The sequence below is a fragment of the Durio zibethinus genome, chromosome 25, assembly GCF_047325235.1.
Source record: "Durio zibethinus cultivar Kanyao isolate XHJ-2024 chromosome 25, ASM4732523v1, whole genome shotgun sequence".
NCBI lineage: Eukaryota > Viridiplantae > Streptophyta > Magnoliopsida > Malvales > Malvaceae > Durio > Durio zibethinus.
This window is the reverse complement of record NC_143186.1, coordinates 10513218-10538760: the sequence shown is the minus strand read 5'-3', so window position 1 is coordinate 10538760 and position 25543 is coordinate 10513218. Positions and strand designations below refer to the sequence as shown.

The following is a 25543-nucleotide window of genomic DNA, read 5'->3' as shown; positions in this document are numbered from 1 at the left end:
AGATAAATTTCAAGTCAATTTATTTTATAATTTCCATCAAGAATATTATATTTTTAAAATATATTAACAATTGAAAGAAGCAATAGCATAACTTTTAAACCACCTGAACTAGAGAAGCGGTATGAGCTACTAATAGGCTTACTACAAAAGACTATTTGAGATCCTTTTTCAAGGCTCAGGGTACTCTGATCTATGAGACAGATAACGAAGGCGGAATTAATTCCGATTAACTGCTTGCCAAGCAATCCCCAAACCGACAAATTGATTTGCTGACCCCACGACATTGACTACATGAACCTTGTTTCGATTTCAATCTCTGGCTTAACCAAATCAAAAACGTTTAGCCGAAATCTCGATTAATTTTGTTGGGTCGACCTGAAACATTCACGATTTTGTCACCACTTGAGCCATTTAATTGTAAATTTTGTAGTCCTGTGGGGAAGGGAAAAAAGAAACAGACTTTATAGTTCTTTTCTGTTCCTCCAAAGTCTACTCGCAACAGTGGAGTTATTATTTTATGCCAAAGGACAAATAGGAGTCAGGCAGAGCTAAAGGCGATAAAATACAAACCTTTTTAAATTAGTTAAAACCAATCTTGCAATCAATTTATTTATTATTTAATATTTTCAAATCAACACTTATTTTCCAGTTTGTTAATTTATTTTGAAATTATTGTATTATAATTTTTTAAAATTTAAAATTTTAAAATTTAAAAGTTAATATAATATATAAATTATAAATATATTAATTAATATAATATTTAAAAATTTTTTATAGTTATATATTATTATTTAAAATTAATCATATTAAAATAAATATTATATTAATTAATAAATTTATAATTTAAAAATTATATTAAAAATTTTTTAAATTATAAAATTCCATTTAATATTTTTTTATAATTTAATAACTAATAATAATATCAATTTAAATTATAATTTTAATTATTAAAATTAAAAATTTAATATTCTATCATCGAATCACTATCATTTTGTCCGATTATTGCATTAGATTACATTAAAAATATGTTAAAAAGACTTGAAGACAGATTTTTTAATAAACGAGTTGAATCCCTTATAGGAGTTAATAAAAGGCCAAAGAGTGAAGTAAAATTACAAGTCGAAAAGGAAAAGCTGAAAATGGTTAAGAGGGTAGGAGTCATGGTGTACGCTCAAGGCCCACATTGGTCCGTCCTGGGGCCGTGGGATAGCCATTAATTAAATTATCAAAATTGTAAGTTTCCATTCAAAGGCCATACAAGAATTCTTGAATAGGGAATGGTTTTTTCTACATTTGCCCACTACCTACTAAAAATTTTCTCCGTTAAGGATGCAAGCAGTCAAACAAAGCCGATATTTTTCCATTATACTTTCTGTAAAGTTTGAACTCTCTTTTACTATATATATAGCGGCCTTCCCTTTGTTACATGCACTATCAAATTTCATTACCAAATTTCCCTTTGTTCCCTTGAACAATTCATTCACATAGAAAAAAAGCTTTGCCACTTCTTAAACTGCACAAAAATGGCCCCAAGTTCGTATGATGGTAGCTCTCTTTTTAACTTTGTCGTCCGAGATGGAAATGGAGTCAAAGGAATGGTCGATTTAGGCTTATCAAAGGTGCCAGAACCTTACATTCAACCACCAAAAGAGAGAATAGACAAGGAAAAGGCAACCAGACATGAGCAGGCACCGATTGATTTCTCCAGGCTGAATGGACCTGACCATGACGAAGTGTTCAAGGAAATTGTCACAGCTGCTGAAACTCTTGGTTTCTTCCAGTTGGTGAACCATGGTGTGCCTGTTGATTTACTGGAGTCGCTTAAGGACGCGGCGCATAAATTCTTTGGCCAGCCATCGGAAAAGAAGGCTGTTTATCGCAAAGATGTGAGTCCAAGCCCCTTAGTGAAGTATGGGACGAGCTTTGTCCCAGAGAAAGAGAAAGCATTGGAATGGAAGGATTATATTAGCATGGTCTATACCAGTGATACCGAAGTTCTTGAACAATGGCCTAAAGAGTGCAGGTGAGAAATAACTCATCTTCAGAACATGTCTATTACCATTAATTTTGATTCCTTAACAAATTTTCTTTATTCAGGGAGGTGGTACTTGAGTATTTGAAGACATCAATGAATATGGTGAAGAAATTGCTAGAAATTTTGATGGGAAATCTTGGAGCAGAACTAGATGACTCAAAGATTGATGCACTGATTGGCATGAAAATGGTTAATATGAATTTTTATCCAACATGTCCTAATCCAGACCTCACAGTTGGTGTTGGACGCCATTCAGATATGGGTACTCTCACAATTTTACTACAAGATGGAATTGGTGGTTTATATGTGAAAGTTGCGGAAGAGATAGATAACATTGGAAAACAAGGAGAGTGGGTTGAAATTCCTCCTATCCCTGGCGCTTTGGTCATCAATATTGGCGATGCATTACAGGTCCAAATCAAACTCTTTTGCTAAAGTCTTTAATTCTTTTTTATTTAAAATTATATTAAAATTTAAATCTATCATAAACATTAAAAATTCAACACTCCATTACCTATTTATGTAGCTGTTGGTAAAGTATCTAATATTTTATCTAATAAAAAGTTACTAATTTTTCAATTACTCTTTTTTCTCCTTAGATACTAAGCAATGGAAGGTACAAAAGTGCAGAGCATAGAGTTCGTACCACAAGCACCAAGTCAAGGGTGTCAATACCAATATTTACAGCTCCAAAACCGACAGAGAAAATTGCACCACTTCCTCAAGTTGTAGAAAAGGATGGAATGGCTTATTACAAAGAGTTTGTATTTGCGGACTATATGAAAAACTTCTTTGGAAATGCACATGATGGCAAGAAATCCCTTGACTTTGCACAAATTAATTCTGCTTGATGCTGATGCAGAAATTTTTGTGTATATCAAAGTGGTCACCAACTCTTGACTTTAGCATGTCCATTGGGTCGGTCAACTTATTTATGTAGTCAATTACAATAAAAAGAATACATATATAATTAATAATTTATACACCTCATATTTGAAGCACTCCTTTATTTTCTATCAATGACATTGATATTTTGAACTCAAATTAAGGAGATTGATATTAGTGTTAACAAGTAAATTTGACGTTGGAAACAATATTAAAGGTTTGATTGTGAAAGAAAGCAACTAAATAATAATTTTGCAGCATCAAAATTTTTTTTTTGGAATTGCAACATCAATCAAAACTCAAATTAGTTATCTATTTGAATTTATATTTAATATATTATCAATATATTTGATATAATATTATACAATTTCATTAATAACGAAACAAAATTTTGGTAAGTTCTTAAAAAATACAAAAAAAAATTAATTTTAATGAACTTTTTTGTTAATGAAATAATATTATAGGATTCATTAATATTGCATAAAATCTATAAATTAAAATACTAAAATAGTTTTTAAATTTTATATTTTATTTAAATAAATCATTATTCTCTGATTTTTATCCAAATATGCCTTTATTTCTAACAAAAACATTGAATTTATTTAAAAAATGAAATATGCCTTTATTTCTAAAACCTTGAATTATGTTAAGAATTTATTTAAATATATATTAAAAATAAAATTTTATTTAAATACAAATTAAATTTTAAAAATTTATTTCGATGCAATGTAAATAGTAAGGATTTATTTTGATATAATAAAATATAAAAATTTATCTAAACAAAATAATAAAATTTAAAATTTTTTATTATTTTAATCAAACTTATAAATTACATCAAATATAAATTCTATTAAAATAATAAAATTATCTTCTACAAATAATAAATTATTCTTGGGAGTAGCCGGAAAGGGACGTGGCCCGTGGGATGCTTGGTAGAATGGCTTGCGATCGCCTAACTCGACGGGCAGACAATGTGGCCCAAGAAATATCCAATGTGGCCCAAGAAATTCCACGTAATCCTTTTCAAATTCTAAAATATAAAAAAAAATCCACACAATCTTTATCAACATTAATGATATCAAAATCAACATTGCATCATTAAAATTAATGAAAAAAAAAGAAAAATTTTTAATTCATAAAATAAAAAATTCATTAAAAAAATCAGTTTATACAGATTAATGTATAAAGATTAAATTCGCCACTTATGAATATAAAAAGCAATTTTACAATTTGATTTTAAAAAGGGAGGATTATTTGCATCTTCAAAAAAATCTCAATACATCTCACAAAATTAATCAAATAAAAAATTATTTAAATATTCATTAATTAATTATATTTTTGTTTTTAATATCCCTTCTCATAAGCTACCAAAAATAAATTTTCAAAAACTTTTATAGTGTGTCAAAAATTTCTTAGCCGTACCAAAAGTTTATTTCTGAAAAGCATTTTAATTATCTAGAAATGTATTTTCAAAAATATTACCATTATCCATAAATACATTTTTAGAAATAATTTTTTACTTCAATTTCTTTATTGTAATATTCAAACGAATCTGTAATAATTTTTTCAATGTAAAAAATGTATAATTCTGGTAATAAAAACTTTTAATTTTTCAATTAGGTACTATCCATTTAATAATGTTCAAAACATTTATCAAATTTAACAAACATGCATATGAAAAAAATTACTTAATGTGAAAAGTGCTCGTGTAAGTGGCTACTTGTGCAATGAAACAGTCACACTCCATTATACATGGTGTACCAATCAATTTGCACGAATATCTTTTTACACTGAGTGATTCCTCTAAGATATACATATGTTAGAATTACAAAGTGTTACAAATATTATTAAACGTACGGTGTCTGATAACTAAAAAATTAAAGATCCTATTAGCGGAATTACTAATCTACTAATGACCTAATGATGTTAATTTTTGTGCACTGAAAAGTTATTTGTCTATTGGTGGCTGAAAGTTATTATGTACCGAAAGTTTTTGAAGGATTATAAAAATGAGTGTTCGAAAATCAATAAAAATTTCTGAAAATACACTTTCAAATTTTAAAAAGAGATTTTAGAAATAAAATCCCAATATGTTGAAGAAATTTTTGGATATTTATTTTCAAAAACTTTCAACATATTCTGAAAATTTATTTTCAAAAGGCTTGAATTACTGTCTCAGCTATAATTCTAAGCAAATTATTTAATTAATTAATAATATTAAAAAATATTTAAATATGATAACTTGCAAAAAATAAGGAAAAAAGTAATGAATATCCATTGTTTTCACAATTGAAAACGTTTTTTTTTTTTTTTTTTCATATTTCAACCTATTTTTATTTTTATTTTCTAAAAATTTATTTTTATTTTAAATTACCAAACACATCTTCTCTCATATTTTTTATTTTCTAAGAAAGTGAAAACAGAAAATGACTTTATTTTCTGAAATCAAATACTACCTCAGTATTTTAATTTGAAGTGTGAAGAAAAAAAAAAAGAATGTTAATAGTAATAAGGCATGAAGAAAGGAAATGAAAATGTAAATAATCCCTATTTTTTAAAATTATAATTAAGATAAAAGTAATAATTTCAAGTTGCATCAGGTTCAAGTTTAAAAATTTAAGTTCAAACCTATTTCCACAATGGGCCGAGACTATACCCACGGGCTGGTGTAGAGCAAACTTGTAAATATGTCATTCATCAAAAGTGGATGAACTCATCTACGGCCTTTTATTGAAATTGGACTTTGAAAGAGTTTGCATCGTGACAAACAGGACAAATCCAAGCCGTAGCCTTTTTTTGGCATCCACAAATTGCCCTTTGTATGGTTTCTAAAGGCAACCTGGATTAATCTTTGAAGTTTACAACAGCCATCGCTGTTCATGTCTTCGAAAGGCCTAGCAATCGAATCTTCTTGCCAGCAGATTAAAATTTAATCAGAGTATTTTTGGAAGTATGCTACTTTCTCTTTTCGCTACTGAATCAAACAAATAACCATATATATATATATATATTCATATGAATGATATGGGGTTTAATTATGTGATGCAAAAAAACAATCTCCATATGTATAAGTCAAGTTTTTATGTATAAAAAGAAATTATAATGTGAATCCTGCATTGGGTTTTCTTTCTATCTTCTAAATTTAGGAACAGAAGAAAATTTCGTGAAAAAAAAAAAAGTTGGATTTTGGGCTTATGAAAGGTGCCCCAAGCTTTCCATTCGCCTAGCATAGGAGGAGAGCAAGCATGAGCAAATCACCATTGACCATGACTGATTAGTGGGTCAAGAAAGTTGACAGGACAGAAGATTGATAAGGAATAGAAAGCATTCCATTTCTTTGTTCTGTCCATATTTGATTATTTTGGACTCTCCCAAGGAGCCACTAATTTCTTGGATATTCTATTATGAATGTAATATATATTAATCGGGGTTTTTGTACCATTGATTCTTGACCTATATATAAGGAATTTAGGTATAAATTGGTTAATTTTATTAATTTACTTTGAAAAGAAAAATAAAAAAATATATTCAAGTACAGAACTAAAAATATTTTTGCATAATTAAATGTTAAAAATTTAAGTATTTTAAGAACAAAATTCAAGGTTTATTTTTTTGTATAGAACAATTGTATTAGTATGATTGTTAAATTTAGTTTAGCATTCATTTTTAAACAATTTCGCTTTTTTTTTTTTCTATAGTTGTTTTACTCTTATACTAAATCATATATAATATTATATTATATGATATATAAATACCTAATAAGATTTGTCACATAGATACTTATGTTTATAATTTCTTTGTATGACACATAAGATAATACTAAATAATCATATTATATATTATCAAAATAATCAAATATAAAAAACTTTTAAATTAAATCATTAAATCATAATAAATATTCAAAATATTCCAATATTGATTTGAAAATGGATAAAAAGATTGATATATGATTATTTACTTTATTTAGCATTATTTAAATTTATTTAAAATATTCAAATTTGTTTAAATTGATAAGAATATACATGAATTATTATTTAAAAATTTTAGTTTAAGGATTTAAAAAAATCCATCTTAATCAATTTTTGAAATCTTCAGTTAAATAAGTAGATAAAAACATCTATTCAAATAAATGGATAAAAACATGTTTGATTATTTATATTTTAAAATAGTTTAATTAGAATTGGAAACAAACAGAATTTTGCTATTCTAAATAGTAGAAACATTACCTTTTTTTTTTTTTTTTTTCATATTTGTCCATCCAAAACTCTATTTTTACACCTTCCTTTTTAGATTTCTTCAAATTCTTCATCCAAAAGTATTTTTTTTATTCATATTTCTTTTTCAAAACTTTATTTCCTCTCTTAAAATTTTCTCTACTCTTATTTTCTTTTCTTTTTACAATCATTTATATGATCCATAAGAATAGAGAACGAATCTTTTCAAAAAAGAAATGATTTTGTTTTTTGTTTCCTTAAGGTATATGATTTATTTTTAAAAAGTTTTTCATTTCTTGATTTTCATATAATTTTTGGTTAATTTATATATAAATTCTATTGCTCTTACTCTAAACTCTATCTATTATGATGATACAAATGTTAAATTGGAATTTTTTAATCTTTTTTTTTGGTAATGAATGGAACTTTTAGATAATGGGTGTACGTATGTATGAAAAAGATAAATGTTTAGGGGATTGAGGAATAATTTAAAATCTGAACAACTTTTCTCAATTTGACTTCTTAAATCATATTTTCGCCTTCAATTTTAAATTCATCTATTCTCTTAATCGACTTCATTATTAAATTTGAATAACACTTTATCTTAATTATCAATTCTTCTTATAGTTTTTTAGAGTTTGTAAATACTTACTACATTTAGAATTTATGTAAGCCTTTTTTTTATATATCAAAATTTTTTTTACCAACTAAGTAATCAAGTTTATGGAATGAAATTAATTAAAACTTCAACGTCTTAAGTTCATGTTTAATATATAAGATTATGATAGGATAAGATAAGATGATATTATAAATAAGATTAGGTTAAATAATATCATTTTATCTTATATTTGATGTGTGCAGGAATTAAGATAAGATAATTTATTTATTGATCAAAATTATCTTTTCTCAAAATTTACATAATTTAAATTATTAATTTAATTTTTAAAAGTATAATAAGACATATAAGTTTAATCCCATTGATTAAATATAATTCTCTCCACTTTAGAATGATTGAATAATTATATACCAAAAAGATAATAATTCTCCATATAATCATATTCCTTTCAATTAGAAACAAACCAAACATAATATAAATTTATTATTATATTATTCTATTTATCATCCTATGCACCAAGTATAACTTAAATACTTAGTAATATTGTTTTTTAAATTAAAATGGAGGTCAAAAAGTTATTTAAAAATATTATTGATAAATTATAATTTTTTATTTTGAAATTTTTATACTTTAAATTTATGAAATCAAAAATTAAATTAAAGATTTTAGAATTAAATATATAAATTTAATAAAAAAAAAGAAAATAAAAACAAAATTTTGAACCAACAAAAAATTTATCCAGATTTTTAATGAATTAAATTAAATATTATTCTAAATATAAAAATATCGTGGCACGGGTAAAAAACTATAATTTTTAAGAAGAAAATAAACAGTAAAAAGCAGTTCCAAGTAGACACAGGATCATCTCGATTTTATAACTAAAAATAGTCATGAGCTATCTATCCAAAGTTCACGTGCTGAAATGGTGTCAAATGCTTGCAAAGTGTGTTTAAATATTTGAAGTGCTCATACCATTGAAAATTCTTGGTTTCACAAAGAAGGAAACAATAAAAAAAAAAAAAAGTCTTGTTTTAATACTTGGTTTAAATTGTGCTTTCCTGCATGTAGAAAGAGTTCATATTCACATAAGGCAACCCAGGACTTGCATTTTAGTTTTAATAATAATTTATTTATTGTATAAATATTTACAAGCACAACTAAAAATTAAAACAATGTTATTTTTATTTCAAAAATTCCGAAATAAAAATTTTGAAATAAATGAAAAATTGAAATCATAGGTCGGAGAAACGTCCCAAAACCTCTTAAGATTAAATTCCAATTGCAATTTGGTAGATAATTTTACAATGAAAATCTTTTTCTTTTACATATAATAATTTTTTGGTCAGAATTGGGGATTACATTGTAGGGGTGTAATCGATCGAGTTCGAGTCGATACAGTATTAAGTTTGAGTTCGAACTTGACTTCAAATTTGAGCTTGAAACTCGATTTCAACTCGATTGAACTTTATTTTTTTAGCTCGAGCTTGACTCAAGATAGAAATCAAGTTATTCAAGCTCACTTGATTAGGCTCTATTAACATATAAAAATAAACTCAATTTTTATATCCAATAAAAGTCTGATTATTTGTATTCGAGCTCAAACTTGAGTTCGAGATATTTTATCAAATAAAATAATTAAAATATAAAATTCGCTTAAACTCGTAAACTACTCAAGTTTGGTATAAGAATATTTGAATTTGGCTCGATTGATAAGTCAAGCTACTCGAGCTTCAGATCAACTTGATAATAATCGGGTCAAATTTGAGTTTTATTTGAGTTGAACCGAATAGCTTGCAAGTACTAATGTATCATCTATACTTCTATTACCCATTCTAGAAATATTGTGGAAGCTGAAATTCTAATTCCTTGATTTTAAGATTATTAATATCTTTAAATGTTTATGTAAATACCAAGCACCTTCTCTTCGGAAGAAGTCTACCATCGATGCACTATAAATAGAGCCCATTGCTTGGGTTGATGCACCACACAACTTCATATCAATCAAACCCTCTCGACATACAAAAGAAATATTCAACAGCCTTACATTTACTTACACCCAAATGGCTCCAAGTTTTGATGATGGCAGCTCACTTTTCAACTTTGTCGTCCGAGATGGAAATAGCGTCAAAGGAATTGTGAACGCTGGCATCTCAAAGGTGCCCCGGCCATACATTCAACGACCGGCGGAGCAGATTGACAAGAAAAATGGAAGCAAATGTGAGATTCCACCGATTGATTTGTCGAAGCTTGATGGGCCTGACCATGATGAAGTGGTCAGGGAGATTGTTAAAGCAGCTGAGACTCATAGCTTCTTCCAAGTTATCAACCATGGAGTTCCGCTCGAACTACTTGAGTCTCTTAAAGAGGCTGCACATAACTTCTTCGGCTTGGCCCCAGAAAAGAAGGCTGTTTATCGCAAAGAAGTGAGTCCAACCCCATTAGTGAGGTACGGGACAAGCTTTGTGCCAGAGAAAGAGAAAGCATTGGAGTGGAAAGACTACATTAGCATGGCCTACACCAATGATGCTGAAGCTCTTCAACATTGGCCTGTAGAGTGCAGGTAATTATTAAGGAGGCTTCGTGCTTTCTTTTCTGCTTTTCCTTGGCATTTCGAAACATATTTAGAAAAATATCAATTTTCTCCTTTTAGGGATGTTGCTCTTCAATATTTGAACACATCGCTTGCTATGATGAGGAAATTGGTCGAAGCTTTGATGGGAAACCTTGGAGTGGAACTAGATAACTCAAAGATTGATGCACTCATTGGAAAGAAGATGGTTAATATGAACTGCTATCCAACATGTTCTAATCCTGAGCTCACAGTTGGTGTAGGGCGCCATTCTGATATGGGTACCCTTACAATCTTATTACAAGATGGGATTGGTGGTTTGGGTGTAAAAGTCCCAGAAGATGTAGACATGGAGAAGAAGGGAGAGTGGGTCGAGATTCCTCCTGTTCCTGGTGCCTTGGTCATCAACATTGGCGATATGTTACAGGTCCATATATATCATTAATTATATTGAGGCTTCTTTCATTCCTGTAGAAATTTAATCATGAAAAAAATAAGAATTTTAAAGATAAAAAAAATTGAAGTAGAACTTCTTGTATTTAATTACCTCAAATTTCTAACTATCATTTTCATTCAGATTTTAAGCAACGGAGGGTACAAAAGTGCAGAGCATAGAGTTCGCACCACAAGCACAAAATGCTGGGTGTCAATCCCAATATTTACAAGCCCACAACCAACAAAGAAAACTGCACCATTGGCTCAAATCGTTGAGAGAGATGGAGTGGCTCATTATAGAGAGTTTGTGTTCTCAGAATACATGAGCAGCTTTCTTGGAAATGCACATGATTGCAAGAAATCCCTTGATTTTACCGTAATCAAATCTGCTTGATGTAGAAAATTGCTATTGCGTATTTGTCTAGTATTGAGATTTCCCTATTGATTTTAACACAAAATATTTGTGTCAATAAAAAAATGATTTTTTAGCATACTAGTCTCTTCTGTTTTTTTTAGGATCACAAAGTTGTAATTGAATTTCTTATTTGTAGGTGAGTTAGCGAGTATGTAGAGTTTATTGACTTCGATATTAATAATTATCCTCACGGCGATTCCCATGGATAAAGATTTTTTCCATTACTTTATTTAAAGATTATTAATTTAATTTCAAATTATTGTATTATTAAAAATCGAATAATTTTAAATTGATTAAAAAATAAATTTAAATTAATTAAAAGAATAATTTGAACAAATATATATATGTATAAAATATATATTTTTTTATAAAAAAAATTTAGGGTACATAGACTGGTTAATCAAAATAAAATGTGTCATATCTGACAACTTAAGATAGATAATTGTAAATCGTTTATTCGATATAATTCCAATAAACGATCATAAATAAAACTCAAACTTAAAGATCTTTTTTACGAAGAGAATGTACCTTAATTAATTAAACTAACTACTCATTGATATATGTATAATATATATATATATATATATATATATTCACGTTGAAAGTGTTTTAGGTGGTGATGAGGTGGAGCTTCGCTAAAAAGTGATGTGAAGATTGCTGGACCTACAATTAAAAAAAAAAAGTACCATAAAGGAATATTGGGATTAGGATTCTAGGCACATTCTAATACTCAAATCAATCAAGTGAAAGAGATTGAAGTGAACGAAAAAGATAAAAATAGGCGAGAAAGAAAAAAAAAGCTTGGAGAAAAATGGTCTAAATTAGTATGCCTGAATTTCCTTTTCATCTTATACATGTCAAATGCATAAAGATATTGGGACTTCTATGTTTAAGATTTTTAGCCTTATAATAAGGTTAGTAAAAAACAATCATTAGATTCATATAGTTAAATATCAACCATTATTAAATTTTAAAATAGAGAAAGTAAAACCTGTTTATCAAAGAATGAAATTGTAAAATAAATTTTATAAAATTCTATACAAAATTTAAATAATTTTCACTTTAAGGAAAAGTTTTTTATTTTCTTCTTTCTTACATATTTATGAAATTACTCAAAAAAAATAATAATTAAAAATACTCTTTTTTTTAAATTAATGTAATTGGTGTCTTATAAAATAGTTAAAAAGTATTATAAAATAAAAAATAATTATAAAAAAATTAAAAAATATTAACATAAAATTCTTTCAAAGAAAAAACTTAACCTAAAAGAATTTATATTTTAAAATAAAATAAAAATTATTAATATAATAGATGAGAGAAATAATAAAATTTATATCAATTTATGTAACATGGGATAAAAGTGTCGTAGCATACAAAAAAATGAATTATGAAAAATTTTAAACATAATTAAATATAAAAAAAGCATTAGAAGAATTATTTAGAAATAATTAACTTAATAACGTGAATTTAAATTAATAATTTTTTTATAAATATATAAGAAAAATAGTTAAAAATACTTTCAAGGATAAAAAATAACATAAAAGAAATGATATTTTAGAATAATAAATTGATCAAAATTTATTAATGTAGGCAAGTGAAAGGAATCGTAAAAATTATATCATTTATATAAAATATGTTAGAAGTATTATAATCTTTAAGAAAAAGCTATGATCATTCTAAACATAATAAAATATAAGAATAAAAGTAAAAAAATATTATTAAAAAATAAATAATTAAGTTAGCAACGTAAAATTTTAATTAATTATTATTCTTCTAAATATATAAAATTATCTAATAAATAAAAAAAAGATAATGTAAATAGGTGGAAAGAAACGTAACATTTGTATCATTTGGTATAAAATAAGTAAGAAGTGTCATAATATACTAATAAAGAATTACGACAATTTTAAACATATTGGAAGGTAAAAAAAAATATAAAAATATATTCTTGTAACGTAAATAATTATGATGACAATGTAAATTTTTTATTAATTATTACGTTGTATTTATGTATATGTATATATATAAAGAAAATATTTATAAATTAAAAAATAAATTGGTAACATAAACAAGTGTTAAAAAATGTAAAATTAGTATCATTTGATGAAAAATAGATAAAAAAAATATTGTAATGCACTAAAAAAGAGATAACAATTCTAAACATAATATAAGGTAAGAACAATTGTAAAAAGATATTACTGGAATGTAAATAATTATGTTGGTAACATAAAATTTTAACTAATTATTATTTTTTAAATGTATAAGCAAAACAGTTAAAAATTGAAAAACAAATAGGTAACATAAAAAAAGAGAAAAAAAATCTAAAATGAGTATCATTTGGTATGAAACGAATAAAAAGTGTTGTAACTATTAAGAAAGAGCTATTACATTTTTAAACATAATTAAATATAAACATAATCATAAAAAAATTATTGTAATGAAAATAATTAAATTTCAATTTAAATTTTTAATTATTTATTTTTTAAACATATAAGAAAAATAGATAAAACTTAAAAACATATTAGTAACATAAACAAGCTAAATGAAATGTAAAAATGTGAGAATTATCATAAAATTGGTATTATTTGGCATAAAGTACATTAGAAAAGTCGTAACATCTTAAGAGAGAGTTGTGATAATTTTAAATATAATGAAGGTAAGAACAAGCATAAAAAGATGTTATTGTAATGTAAATAATTAAGTTGACAACGTAAAAAAATTATTACTTTAAACCCAAAGAATAACTTTAAATCAATAAATGATTGTTAACATAAAAAAATGAGAATAATTGTAAAATTTGTGTCATTTAACGTAAAATATATTAAAAATATCGTAACATCCTAACAAAGAATTGTGATAGTTATAAACATAATGAAAAGTAACAACATGCATAAAAATATATTATTGTAACAAAAATAATTAAGTTGGTAATGTAAAAAAAATATTATTACAAATTAAAAAATTTTAAACAAAAAATAAAGGTTAATGTAAAAAAGTGAGAATAATCATAAAATTAGTATTATTTAATATAAAATAGTTATAAGTATCATTACACCTTAATAAAATATTATGATAATTCTAAATGTAATGAAAAGTAATAACAAGTGTAAAAAAATATTAACGTAGATAATTAAATTGGCAATGAAAAAAATTAGTATTATAAATAAAAAATAATCCTACACAAAAAAAAGGTATTAACATAAAAAGATAAGAATAATTGTAAAATTGGTATATTTTAGCATAAAATATGTTAGAAATGTCATAATATCTTAAGAAAAAGTTATAATAATTTAAACATATTAAAATATAAAAATAAGCGCAAAAGATATTATTATAATGTAATAATTAAGTTAACAACATAAAAATTTTATTATTATAAATAAAAAATAATTCTAAACAAAAAAAAAGTGTTAATGTAAAAAAAATGAGAGTAATTATAAAATTAGAATCATTTGATGTAAAGCTTGTTAGAAGTATTCTAAAGTAAAAATGTAAGAACAATTCTAAAATTGGTGTCATTTGATATAAATTGGATTAGAATTATCATAACACCCTAACAAAAAGTTACAATAAATTTAAACATAATAAAAACCAAGAACAAATGTAAAAAAAATATATTATTATAACATAAATAATTTTTTTGACAATGTAAAAGAATTATTATTATAAATAATTAATAATTCTAAACCAAAAAATAAGTGTTAGTATAAAAAAAAAGTTGAGAGTAATCGTAAAATTGATATTATTCGGCATAAAATGGTAAAAAGTGTTGTAAAACTTTTAAGAAAAAAGTTGTAATACTTTTAAATGTAATGAAAGATAACAACAAACATAAAAAAAATATTATTATAACATAAATAATTAAGTTGACTATATAAAATAATTATTATTAAAAATAAAAAAAATAATTTTAAATAAAAACTGAAGAGTTAACATAAAATGGTATGAATAATCATAAAGTTAATATTATTTAATGTAAAATAGTTAGAAGAATCGTTACACTTTAAAAAAAATGTAATAATTCTAAATATAATGAAAAGTAACAACAAACGTGAAAAAATATTATTGAAATGTAATAAATTGGTAACATAAAAAAATTAGTATTAAAAATAAGGAAATAATTTAATTAAAAAATAAGTATTAATGTAAAAATATGAGAATAATCGTAAAATTGATGTCTTTTGGTGTAGAATATATTAGAAATGTCATAATATCTTAAGAAAAACTTTTGATGATTCTAAATATAATAAAAGGTAAGAATAAGCGTAAAAAATTTTATTATAATGTAAACATAAGTTGGCAACATAAAAAAAATTATTATAAATAAAAAATAATTCTAAACAAAAAAAAGTGTTAACTTAAAAATGCGAAAATAATTGAAACTTTAAAATAATTTAGTGTAAAATATATTACAATGTCGTAAGATAAAATGATAAGAATAATTATAAAATTAGTGTCATTTGACGTAAATTGGATTAAAAATGTCATAACAGCTTGATAAAAAGTTGTAATAATTTTAAATATAATAAAAAGTAGGAACAAGTATAAAAAAATATTATTATAACATAAATAATATTTTTGGAAATATAAAAGAATTATTATTACAAATAAATAATAATTTTAAACCAAAAAAAAAAGTGTTAATATAAAAAAGTGGGAGTAATCATAAAATTGATATCATTTGGTATAAAATGGTTAGAAGTATTTTAACACCTTTAAGAAAAAGTTATGATAATTCTAAACGTAATGAAAGGTAATAACAAGTGTAAAATGATATTATTATAATGTAAATAATTAAGTTGGCAATGCAAAAAAAATTATTATTACAAATAAAAATAATTTTTAAAAAATAAGAGTTAATATAAAATAATGAGAATAATCATAAAATTAGTGTTATTTTATGTAAAATGGTTAAAAGTATCATTACACCTTAATAAAAAAATTATAATAATTTTAAACGTAATGAAAAGTAACAGCAAATGCAAAAAATATTATTGAAATGTAATTAAATAATAAAATTGGTAACGTAAAAAATTATTATTATAAATAAAAAGTAATTGCAAACTAAAAAATAAGTATTAACGTAAAAAAATAAAAACAAGTGAAAATAATTGTAAAATTGATATCATTTGATGTCGTAATACTTTAAGAAAGAGTTATGAAAATTTTAAACGAAATAAAAAATTAAAACAAACGTAAAAAAAAAAATTAAAGTAAATAATTAACTTGACAATATAAAAGAATTAATATTTTTAAATTAAAAGATTCTAATTAAAAAAATTGTTAATTTAAAAAGATGAAAACAATCATAAAATTCATATTGTCAGATATAAAATGAGTTTGAAATATCTTATCATCAAAAAAAATTTTAATAATTTTAATTGTAATGATAAAAAAGGTATAAAAATATATTATTAAATGTAATTAATTAAGTTGACTTCATAAAATAAATTGATATTATAAACTTAAAAAAATATATTATTTTTATTTGTTAAATTAATAAATTAAATAAAATTATATATACTTTTTTTAATGTTTCTTATTTTTTTAATTATATTATTTATACAATTTTTCATAACATATTATAAGATATCATAATATCTTGTGATCTTAAACTAAAATCAATCGATGATATAGAATTAGATGATCTATTTATTAGGTGATCCGCTCACGAGAAGATTGCGCGAACTATTAGGTGAGGGACCCTCGCAACAAGCGGCTTAGATAACGATTATCTTGGGCGAATAACATGAGAGTGCTGATTTGACTAGGGTGACCATCAACCCTATTGACTTCGCCATGAGGGTATAACAATATTAATCATAAGTTAATTTTCAGATGAATTAATCACCCATGAGTAAAGTACTGGAATTCTCCGCTCCTTGAAAGGCGGCAGAGAGGAGGATCCTTTCCCGTTTATCATACCTTTTTGGGATCAAATGAGATCAGTAGAATAAAAAATTAAAAGAAATTATTTTATAGACACTGCTACAATCCGCCACACATACCAATACAAACAACGGTCAAGCTAAATTCCGCGTTGATAATAATGGTTAGTACCAAATTACAGGATTTCTACCACATGTCTAATTTTATTGATTTACATGTTTCAAATTTGCTCGATTAATTAAGGTTAAAATATTAATAAGATTTCTGAATTATTTTTTTTAAATAAATTTTTATATTTTTATTATATTCAAATAAATTTTTATTTTTTTTATATTCATATAATTTTTATTTTAAAATAAAAACTGATTTATGTTAATGATTTATTCAAGTTCAAATTAAAGATTAAGCACTTATTAGGATATAAATAAAAGTTTAAAAACTTATTTAGATGAAAATTAAAAATTAAAAACTTATTTAAATACAATAAAAATATACAAATTTATCTAAATAAAATAACAAAATTCAGGAATTTTTAAAATTATTTTAGCCATTAATTAACCAATTGATTTTTTCATTAGTGACAATGACCAATTTGTGATCCATGAAATTGATAGATAAACAATAGAGATATACTTTGGGAATGGTCAATAAGACATTGTCTCAGTGAACAAAAGAATATCTTAAAATTTTAAGATTTTAGATTAAATTTTATTATGTGTAATTTTGGTTTAAGTTTATGTTAATTTATTCAAATATATTGTTCATTGATTGGTTTGTTTGTTAAATTCAATGATTTTTTATATAAATATGATACTTGAATATAATTCTAGCTTCCTTTATACTTATAACTTCATAAATTTTTTTTAAAAATAACATATCATTGGCAATTATTACTTATAATTAACTAATTATAATTTATAATAATATTAAGATTCAAGATCATCAAAATATTACATGAATTTCATATTTTACATAAATTTTTACATAATTTTTATTATAATTGAATAATTATAAAATTATAGTAAAAAATTAGAAATGAAATGTTCCTATTCTTTAGACTCTTCTATTTTTAGACCAAAGAGTGCCTTTTGAGCTACTAGAGTTACGCAAAGACTGATAAAGAATAAAGTGCTTCCCATCGTAGGATGTTTTAACAACAGAAAGTACAAAAGGACAAGTCAAGCTATCAAGCTATTGGAATTATCTTCATTTTTTAACATATTGGTTCTTGACCGATATAAAGAAAAATAAAGAAAACAAGACAAAAAGTTGATTATATTCCAATTCATCATAAAATATGAAGCATATTTATAAAGTGAGATTTGTATGAAAACGATGCTTGAATAAATTTCTCTATTCTACTTTTTGATGCGCTACTAAGTCTTTTTTTTTTTTTCTTCCTTTCTATGGTAATTGGCAGTTTTATCGCTTGTAATCTTGTTGACGAATTGGCCACTGACCAAACAGTGGCAATCTCTTTCTTTTCCGAAACTTCTCGGCTATACTAAAAATATTGTTGGAGTTGTGTAAATAGAGAACATTAATTTGGTTTTATTTCATATTGACACATTAATGGTTAATAAAGGGAATATATTCTTGAAATGCAAAGAAAGAAATATTTTATTCTATAAATGATTACTAATAAAATTAAAAAGCCCAATTTAATAGTTGGAAAAATATATATATATATATATATATTAAATTTCACATAAAATTTTGTTTCATAGTTTGAGGTTTAATTTAAGTATATAAATGTTTTGCAAAAAAGATCAAAGTCTATGAAAATTGGGAAAAAAATTGAATTTCAAATTTTGTGAGAGTTCACCTCAAATGAACAAATTATTTGAGTTAAATTCTAAATTCATATATACTTTTGTTCAATGTGGTAATAATAAGGTTTTTCCTTTCTCATTTTCCATACGTTTTTGGTCAGAAGAAAGGAGAGTACCCTTTCTAGAATCTAGATTATGGCAACTGAATTCTATTCCTTGATTTTACTAAAGATCAATTCTTTCCCAATTCCCATTTTCTTTACGTTTTAGCCTTTTGGGTCAAAAAAAAAAGAAAAGGGAGAGTACCCTTTCTATAATCTAGATCAGTTACATTCTCTTCCGAGCAATGTTTGTGTGTATAAACAAATAATAAGATTCAAAGGGGTGTTTTGGGCAGTGGGTTTGATGAGATTGGGTGGTTTTCAGACCCTACGTTGATTGTGGGAGGTAGTAGTACCCTTAAACAGGGAGCAGGGGTGTTTTAGACACATCCAACGGGAAATTCACTGAAGTTCAATGTGGTGGAGTTCTTAGAAGTGCTTCAGGAGATATTCTTGGTTTATTTTCTGGGCCCCCTAGGTATAAATGATTCCAATATGGAGGAATTATTAGCCATTAGAACTGCGTTGAAGGAGTTTTCGAATTCTAATTATGTCAAGAAGCATCTGCTAGTAATTGAATCTAACTCAAAAATTGCTATTTCGTGGGTTTGCGAGATGGAAGCAAGACCTTGGAATTTTCAATTAGATTGATATGCTTAGCGAAGAGATTGGGAATGTAACATTTTGTCATACATTTAGAGAAGCGAATGCATTTGCAGAATCCTTACCTAAGATGGAAGTGAATCGAGATGATTTGTTTGTTGCTTGGTTATAGATATTCGTGTTAATGAGGTGATATAGGATTCCGGTTTGTTTTATTGTAACGTTGTTGAACTTTTTCAGGGGCTGACCTTTGTTCTGAAGGTTGGTTCGGAAAATTTTCATTAATAAATTATTTCTTTGACTGAAAAAAAAAAAAGATTGAAAGATAAAAAAAATTGTCAAATTTAGACACCTGAAATCTTCTCTTGCTGAAAAGGTCAAAACCATTCGACATTAACATCAACTTGTAATTATTACTTTTTGAGTTGATGATGAACCAACTATGCGCTATAAATAGCACCAATCCCTTTGGTTGATGCAGCATACAACAATCAAACCCTCTCGGCATAAAAATAAAATAAAATAAAGGAAATCTACAACAGTTTACTTACGTTACTCCCAAATGCTCCAAGTTTTGATAATGGCACCTTTCTTTTCAACTTTGTCGTCCGTGATGCAAATGGCGTAAAAAAAAAAAGAAATGTTTTACATACCCAATTGCCACGTTTTAATTTGTAAATTTATGCAGATTTTAAATAAGGGAAGGTACAAAAGTGCAGAGCACAGAGTTCGTGCCTCATGCTCAAAAATCAAAAGTGTCAATACCGATATTTACTAGTACAAAACCAACCGAGAAGATTGCACCTTTTACCTCTGGTGGTAGAGAAAGATGGGTTGGCTCGCTCCAGAGAGTTTGTGTTTGCCGATTACATGAATAGCTTTTTCGGAAATGCACATGATGGCAAGAAGTCCCTTGATTTCGCATGTAGACACCATTTTATTTATTATTATTATTATTTTATTTTTTCTCTTTTATCTTTTTTTATCTTTTCTTTCTTGACAGCTTTTTTACTAACCGCCATAGTCGTACTACCAGTGACTCTGACAACCGTCTGCAACTGCACTGTTAACAGCTCTAATAGCCACTAGCAGTCATTTTGACAACCGATGGCCACCCTAATCTTAGGCCACCAAAATCCCAGAAATTTTGATCTTCTTTTTGCTTTATAAATAGAGCAATGAAGCTAGAAAATTTGTGAAGTTTTGGGATGTTATTAGCTTATTTTGCATGACTTATTTAATACAATGTACATTTTTTTATGCTTAAGTTAAGTTTTCTTTCACTTTATGTGGATAATTGTTTTGTTATTTAAACATCATATTTTTCATCCTCCTGACTAATCATGATATTATTTTTAACTCATGATAGAATTTTTGGTTGCATAATGAACCATTATATTATTTTTTTTCTTTACATTCACTTACTTTAATAATGTTACATTTCATAAACAAAATTGTGTTTATCTTTAATTGCACATATGAACATAATTGTGTCTCACCTAAACTTATACAGTATAACCAACACATATGTCTTTCCTTACTACTATGTTTCAATATTACTTTCAAAATGTCATTAGAGCATTGAAATTAATAAGTCCAATAAGTTATGTTGAGCTGATCGCCCCCAAATCCAATGTGTACATTTAAGAACTTAGGTAAAGTAAAAATGAAATATAGAATTCTTAAGTCACTTGGTTCACCATTTCCAACAAACAAAATTCTTAAGTTTTCTAGGTTGGGAATATTAGCATCATCTAAAACATTTGGTTTTGCATTGAGGAAATTCAAAGCAATAAAAGGTAACATAGGGCTACCTTATGAAAGAAAGTCAAAATGCCATGGCAAAGAAAAGGTAATCCTATTTGGTTTTACATAGCTTTGTGTCATAGAGCATTGCAGATGTTAGGCTACTGATATACCCTTCAATGATCCATTGACGACCTGTCAAACACTTAAGGTTACTTTAGCCTTTTTCCTCTTCCTTCCAACTTTCCTTTTTTTTTCTTTTCAATTTTTCTTTGAATTGTTTTTATGAAGTCAAAGAAGTGAAAAAATGTTTATTTTTTGTAAAATGAAATTTAGGGGTACTTGATAGTGATTGCTCAAAATTTTCTTTTGGCATGATTTTAGTAACGCTATTGAATATTAGTGGCATCATTATGTTAATCAAAATTTATAATTGCCATATGAGTTATTCAAGATCCATGTTTAAAGCTCATTTAAACATGTTGGAAACATTATGCAAACCAAGTTAAATAATAAACCATTGGGAATAGGGAAAGAAAAGAAAAAGGATTGTAAGCCAATTATATTTTTGTTGATTCTAGTCGTAGTTCTTTTCATTAATTATTTAATTAATCTTATCAAAACCATTGTTATTATCACTTATGTATGTGAAATTCACAATCTTACTTTACTTATGTTTGAAGTTATTTGAGATCATTGTTTAATGTGATTTGTTTCGCTTTAAAATTGAGTTTTGAATGATGAAGTTGAGGTTGCACTTTTTTTTTTTTATGTTGGTTCTTCAATTTTGTTTTCATGGCTTGATTTTAAATATTTTAATATTTTATATTTTAAAGTTTTTTTAGGTCTTTAAGTTCGATTTGCATCTTTGATTTTTTTACTTTAGCTTTTTTAGTTATTTGTAGTTAATAGGGAGTTGTTGGTCTACAATTTAACATCAATCTTGACTCGAGTATCATTTTTCTGGTTTCTAATGAACTTAAATTTGTAGTTGTTAGTCATTTACACACACAAATCACAAGTTTTATTATGGCAGTTTTAGTCATTGACAGGCAGCTCTAGAAATCTTTAATCATTTGATCTAAACCAATAATGAATATTGCATGAAGGTACAAGGAGAGAATTGTAAGCTATGCTATTTGGTTTTCTTAACTTTGTGATTATTGCTATATTACTTTTATTTATGCAAGTTGCAACCAAAATCCTAGCTAACGCGAAGGGTAATACTCATTTCTCATGAAGGAAAAGTTTAGGTATGAAATAAATTCTTATTTTCTTTTAAAATTTATCTTTCAATCCTTCCTCTTTTTCTAAGCAGAAATGTATCAAAGGTTGTAAAGATAAGCTTCTTATTATGCTTATAAATGACAGATAAAATTTTGTGGTATTTGTTTCACATATTCTTATGATGATGACTTGGCAAACTAAATCCATAGACAATATTAATACTATTTTTCTAAAACTTTGTTAATAAAATTTTCAATTGTAAAAAACTAAATAATATTTGTTGTTGTTCACTATAAAATTAAAAATAATTTTGTGTTCTATTGCAATCTCCTTATAATTGTTGAATATAGAATAATCTAGAGTAATTTATGCAGCAAAGAACTTAATGTAGTTAACTCGCAGCGAAATACGGGTTATAACTTAGTATCCATAAAGAATAGACTATAGAATAAATTTAATTATTTGAAGAAAAAATTGAAAATTATGCGATTAAGATTTTAGAATATTCCTCAAATTGTCACTTTTCTATTGTTGGAGAAGCATATTTTTTAAATCGTTACCTAAGTATGGAGATACAAGTCTGTGTACATTTATTTTCTTTTATTTCAAAATTCAATATAAGATGAAATAAGAAATTAAGAACCAGCAAAAAGACAAACTAAAATCAAAATTAAATTTAGGCATATAGATTATTCTCCATCAAGTAAAATTAAATCCTTGCGAAATCTAGGGACCTTTTGCCATCATGTGGATTTCCAAAAAAGTTGTTCATGTAATCTGCAAGAACGAACTCTCTATAACGAGCAATTCCATCTTTCTGTACCACTTGAGGCAGCGGTCCAATCTTCTCTGTTGGTTTTGGAATTGTAAATATTGGTATTGACACCCTTGATTTTGTGCTTGTCGTACGAACTCTATGCTCTGCACTTTTGTACTTTCCATTGCTTAATATCTGCAGACAAACATAAATGAATTAAAAACATATGGTATTTGCATGATTATTTTTCATTAAAGAAAAAGACCCTTGTTCAAATTTTGATTTGAACCTGTAACATATCGCCAACATTGATGACCAGAGCACCAGGAACAGGTGGGATCTCTACCCATTCTCCTTTTTTATCAATATCTGCATCGTCTGGAACTTTAACATACAAACCTCCAATCCCATCTTGTAACAAGACGGTGAGGGTGCCCATATCAGAGTGACGCCCTACACCAACTGTGAGCTCTGGATTAGGACATGTTGGATGGTAGTTCATATTGACGGTCTTCCTGCCAATAAGTGCATCAATCTTTGAGTCATCTAGTTTGACTTCAAGGTTTTCCATCAAAACTTCAAGCAATTTCTTCACCATGTCAAGCGATGTCTTTAAATACTCAAGTGCCACTTCCCTAAAAGAAGAATAAGGTAAAAGAATCAATTGATAGTAAGTATATATAAACAAACTGTTGGTAGTTAGAATGTGGTGCATCCCATTATTTTTTCTAACACAAACTAATACTACTAGTCAATTGACTTCTTTCGCAAAAAAAAAAAAACGGAAAAGCCCACCTGCACTCTATAGGCCAATGCTGAAGAACTTCTGCATCATTGGTGTATACCATGCTGATATAGTCTTTCCATTCCAATGATTTCTCTTTCGCAGGAACAAAACTTGTCCCATACTTCACTAATGGAGTTGGACTCACTTCTTTAAGATAAACAGCCTTTCTTTCAGCTGGCAGGCCGAAGAAGTTACGTGCAGCATCCTTAAGTGACTCTAGTAGATCAACAGGCACTTCATGGTTGACAACTTGGAAGAAGCCAAGAGTCTCAGCTGCTTTAATTTCCTTGGCAACTTCATCTTGGTCAGGCCCAGCAAGCCTCGATAAATCAATCGGTGGCACCTCACATTTGCTTGCATTTTTCTTATCAATCTGCTCGGCCGGTGGTTGAATGTAAGCCTGAGGGACCTTTGAGATGCCAGCGTCCACAATTCCTTTGACGCCATTTCCATCTCGGACGACAAAGTTGAAAAGTGAGCTGCGATTATCAAAACTTGGAGCCATTTCTGTGTAAATAAATGTAAGGCAGGCTGTTGAATATTTCTTTTGTATGTGGAGAGGGTTTGATTGATACGAAGCTGTGTGGTTCATCAAACCAAGTGATGGACTCTATTTATAGTGCATCGATGGTTTAGACTTCTTCCGGAGAGAAGGTGCTGGGTATTTACATAAGCATTTAAAGATATTTAATAATTTAGAAAACCAAGGAATTAGAATTTCAGCTTTCCACAATATTTCTAGAATGGCAAATCCTCAGTTCTGAACAAAAGATTATTATATGTAAAAGAAAAAGATTTTCATTATAAAATTATCTACAAAATTGCTATTGGAATTTAATATTAAAAGGCATCGGGACACATCTCCAACGTATGATTTCAATTTTTCATTTATTTCAAAATTTTGATTTCGGAATTTTTAATTATTTCTTTGACTGAAAAAAAAAAAAGATTGAAAGATGAAAAAAATTGTCAAATTTAAACACCTAAAATCTTGTCTTGCTGAAAAGTTCAAAACTATTCAACATTAAGATCAACTTGTAATTATTATTTTTTGAGTTGATGATGAACCAACCATGCACTAAAAATAGCACCCATCCCTTTGGTTGATGCAGCATACAACAATCAAACCCTGTTGGCATAAATAAAAAAAAAGTTAATATACAACAGTTTACTCACATTACTCCCAAATGGCTCCAAGTTTTGATAATGGCACCTTTCTTTTCAAATTTGTCGTCCATGATGGAAATGGCGTAAAAAAAAAATGTTTTACATACCCAATTGCCACGTTTTAATTTGTAAATTTATGCAGATTTTAAATAATGGAAGGTACAAAAGTGCAGAGCACAGAGATCCTACCACAAGCTCAAAATCAAAAGTGTCAATACCTATATTTACTAGTCCAAAACCAACCGAGAAGATTGCACCTTTACCTCTGGTGGTAGAGAAAGATGGGTTGGCTTGCTACAGAGAGTTTGTGTTTGCGGATTACATG

General features: G+C 26.5%; 3 protein-coding genes across 3 annotated transcripts; 2 read left to right on the top strand and 1 right to left on the bottom strand.

Moving 5' to 3' along the window:
• The first annotated feature begins 1363 nt into the window (after nt 1-1363).
• LOC111276015 (scopoletin 8-hydroxylase-like) lies at nt 1364-3018 on the top strand. The gene is made up of 3 exons (XM_022861720.2): nt 1364-2023; nt 2098-2446; nt 2635-3018. Exons 1-3 carry the CDS (start codon nt 1524-1526, stop codon nt 2884-2886), a joined length of 1101 nt encoding a protein of 366 aa, XP_022717455.2. The 5' UTR covers nt 1364-1523; the 3' UTR covers nt 2887-3018.
• A 6751-nt stretch (nt 3019-9769) lies between these two features.
• Nucleotides 9770-11148, top strand: LOC111276019 (scopoletin 8-hydroxylase-like). Its single transcript, XM_089754418.1, has 3 exons — nt 9770-10310; nt 10401-10746; nt 10897-11148. Exons 1-3 carry the CDS (start codon nt 9811-9813, stop codon nt 11146-11148), a joined length of 1098 nt encoding a protein of 365 aa, XP_089610544.1. The 5' UTR covers nt 9770-9810.
• Nucleotides 11149-23216: 12068 nt separating this feature from the next.
• Nucleotides 23217-24556, bottom strand: LOC111276016 (scopoletin 8-hydroxylase-like). The gene is made up of 3 exons (XM_022861721.2): nt 24060-24556; nt 23554-23899; nt 23217-23459 (listed from the first exon to the last, which is right to left on the bottom strand). Exons 1-3 carry the CDS (start codon nt 24554-24556, stop codon nt 23217-23219), a joined length of 1086 nt encoding a protein of 361 aa, XP_022717456.2.
• Between the last annotated feature and the right edge of the window lie 987 nt (nt 24557-25543).

Bases quoted from the DNA above. Each gene is read 5' to 3' on its own strand.
- LOC111276015 (XM_022861720.2), top strand. From the start codon at position 1,524: ATGGCCCCAAGTTCGTATGATGGTAGCTCTCTTTTTAACTTTGTCGTC. The intron at 2,024-2,097 runs GTGAGAAATAAC...TTCTTTATTCAG, and splicing joins CAATGGCCTAAAGAGTGCAG to GGAGGTGGTACTTGAGTATT. The intron at 2,447-2,634 runs GTCCAAATCAAA...TTTTCTCCTTAG, and splicing joins ATATTGGCGATGCATTACAG to ATACTAAGCAATGGAAGGTA.
- LOC111276019 (XM_089754418.1), top strand. From the start codon at position 9,811: ATGGCTCCAAGTTTTGATGATGGCAGCTCACTTTTCAACTTTGTCGTC. The intron at 10,311-10,400 runs GTAATTATTAAG...TTCTCCTTTTAG, and splicing joins CATTGGCCTGTAGAGTGCAG to GGATGTTGCTCTTCAATATT. The intron at 10,747-10,896 runs GTCCATATATAT...ATTTTCATTCAG, and splicing joins ACATTGGCGATATGTTACAG to ATTTTAAGCAACGGAGGGTA.
- LOC111276016 (XM_022861721.2), bottom strand. From the start codon at position 24,556: ATGGCTCCAAGTTTTGATAATCGCAGCTCACTTTTCAACTTTGTCGTC. The intron at 23,900-24,059 runs GTGGGCTTTTCC...TTCTTCTTTTAG, and splicing joins CATTGGCCTATAGAGTGCAG to GGAAGTGGCACTTGAGTATT. The intron at 23,460-23,553 runs GTTCAAATCAAA...GTTTGTCTGCAG, and splicing joins ATGTTGGCGATATGTTACAG to ATATTAAGCAATGGAAAGTA.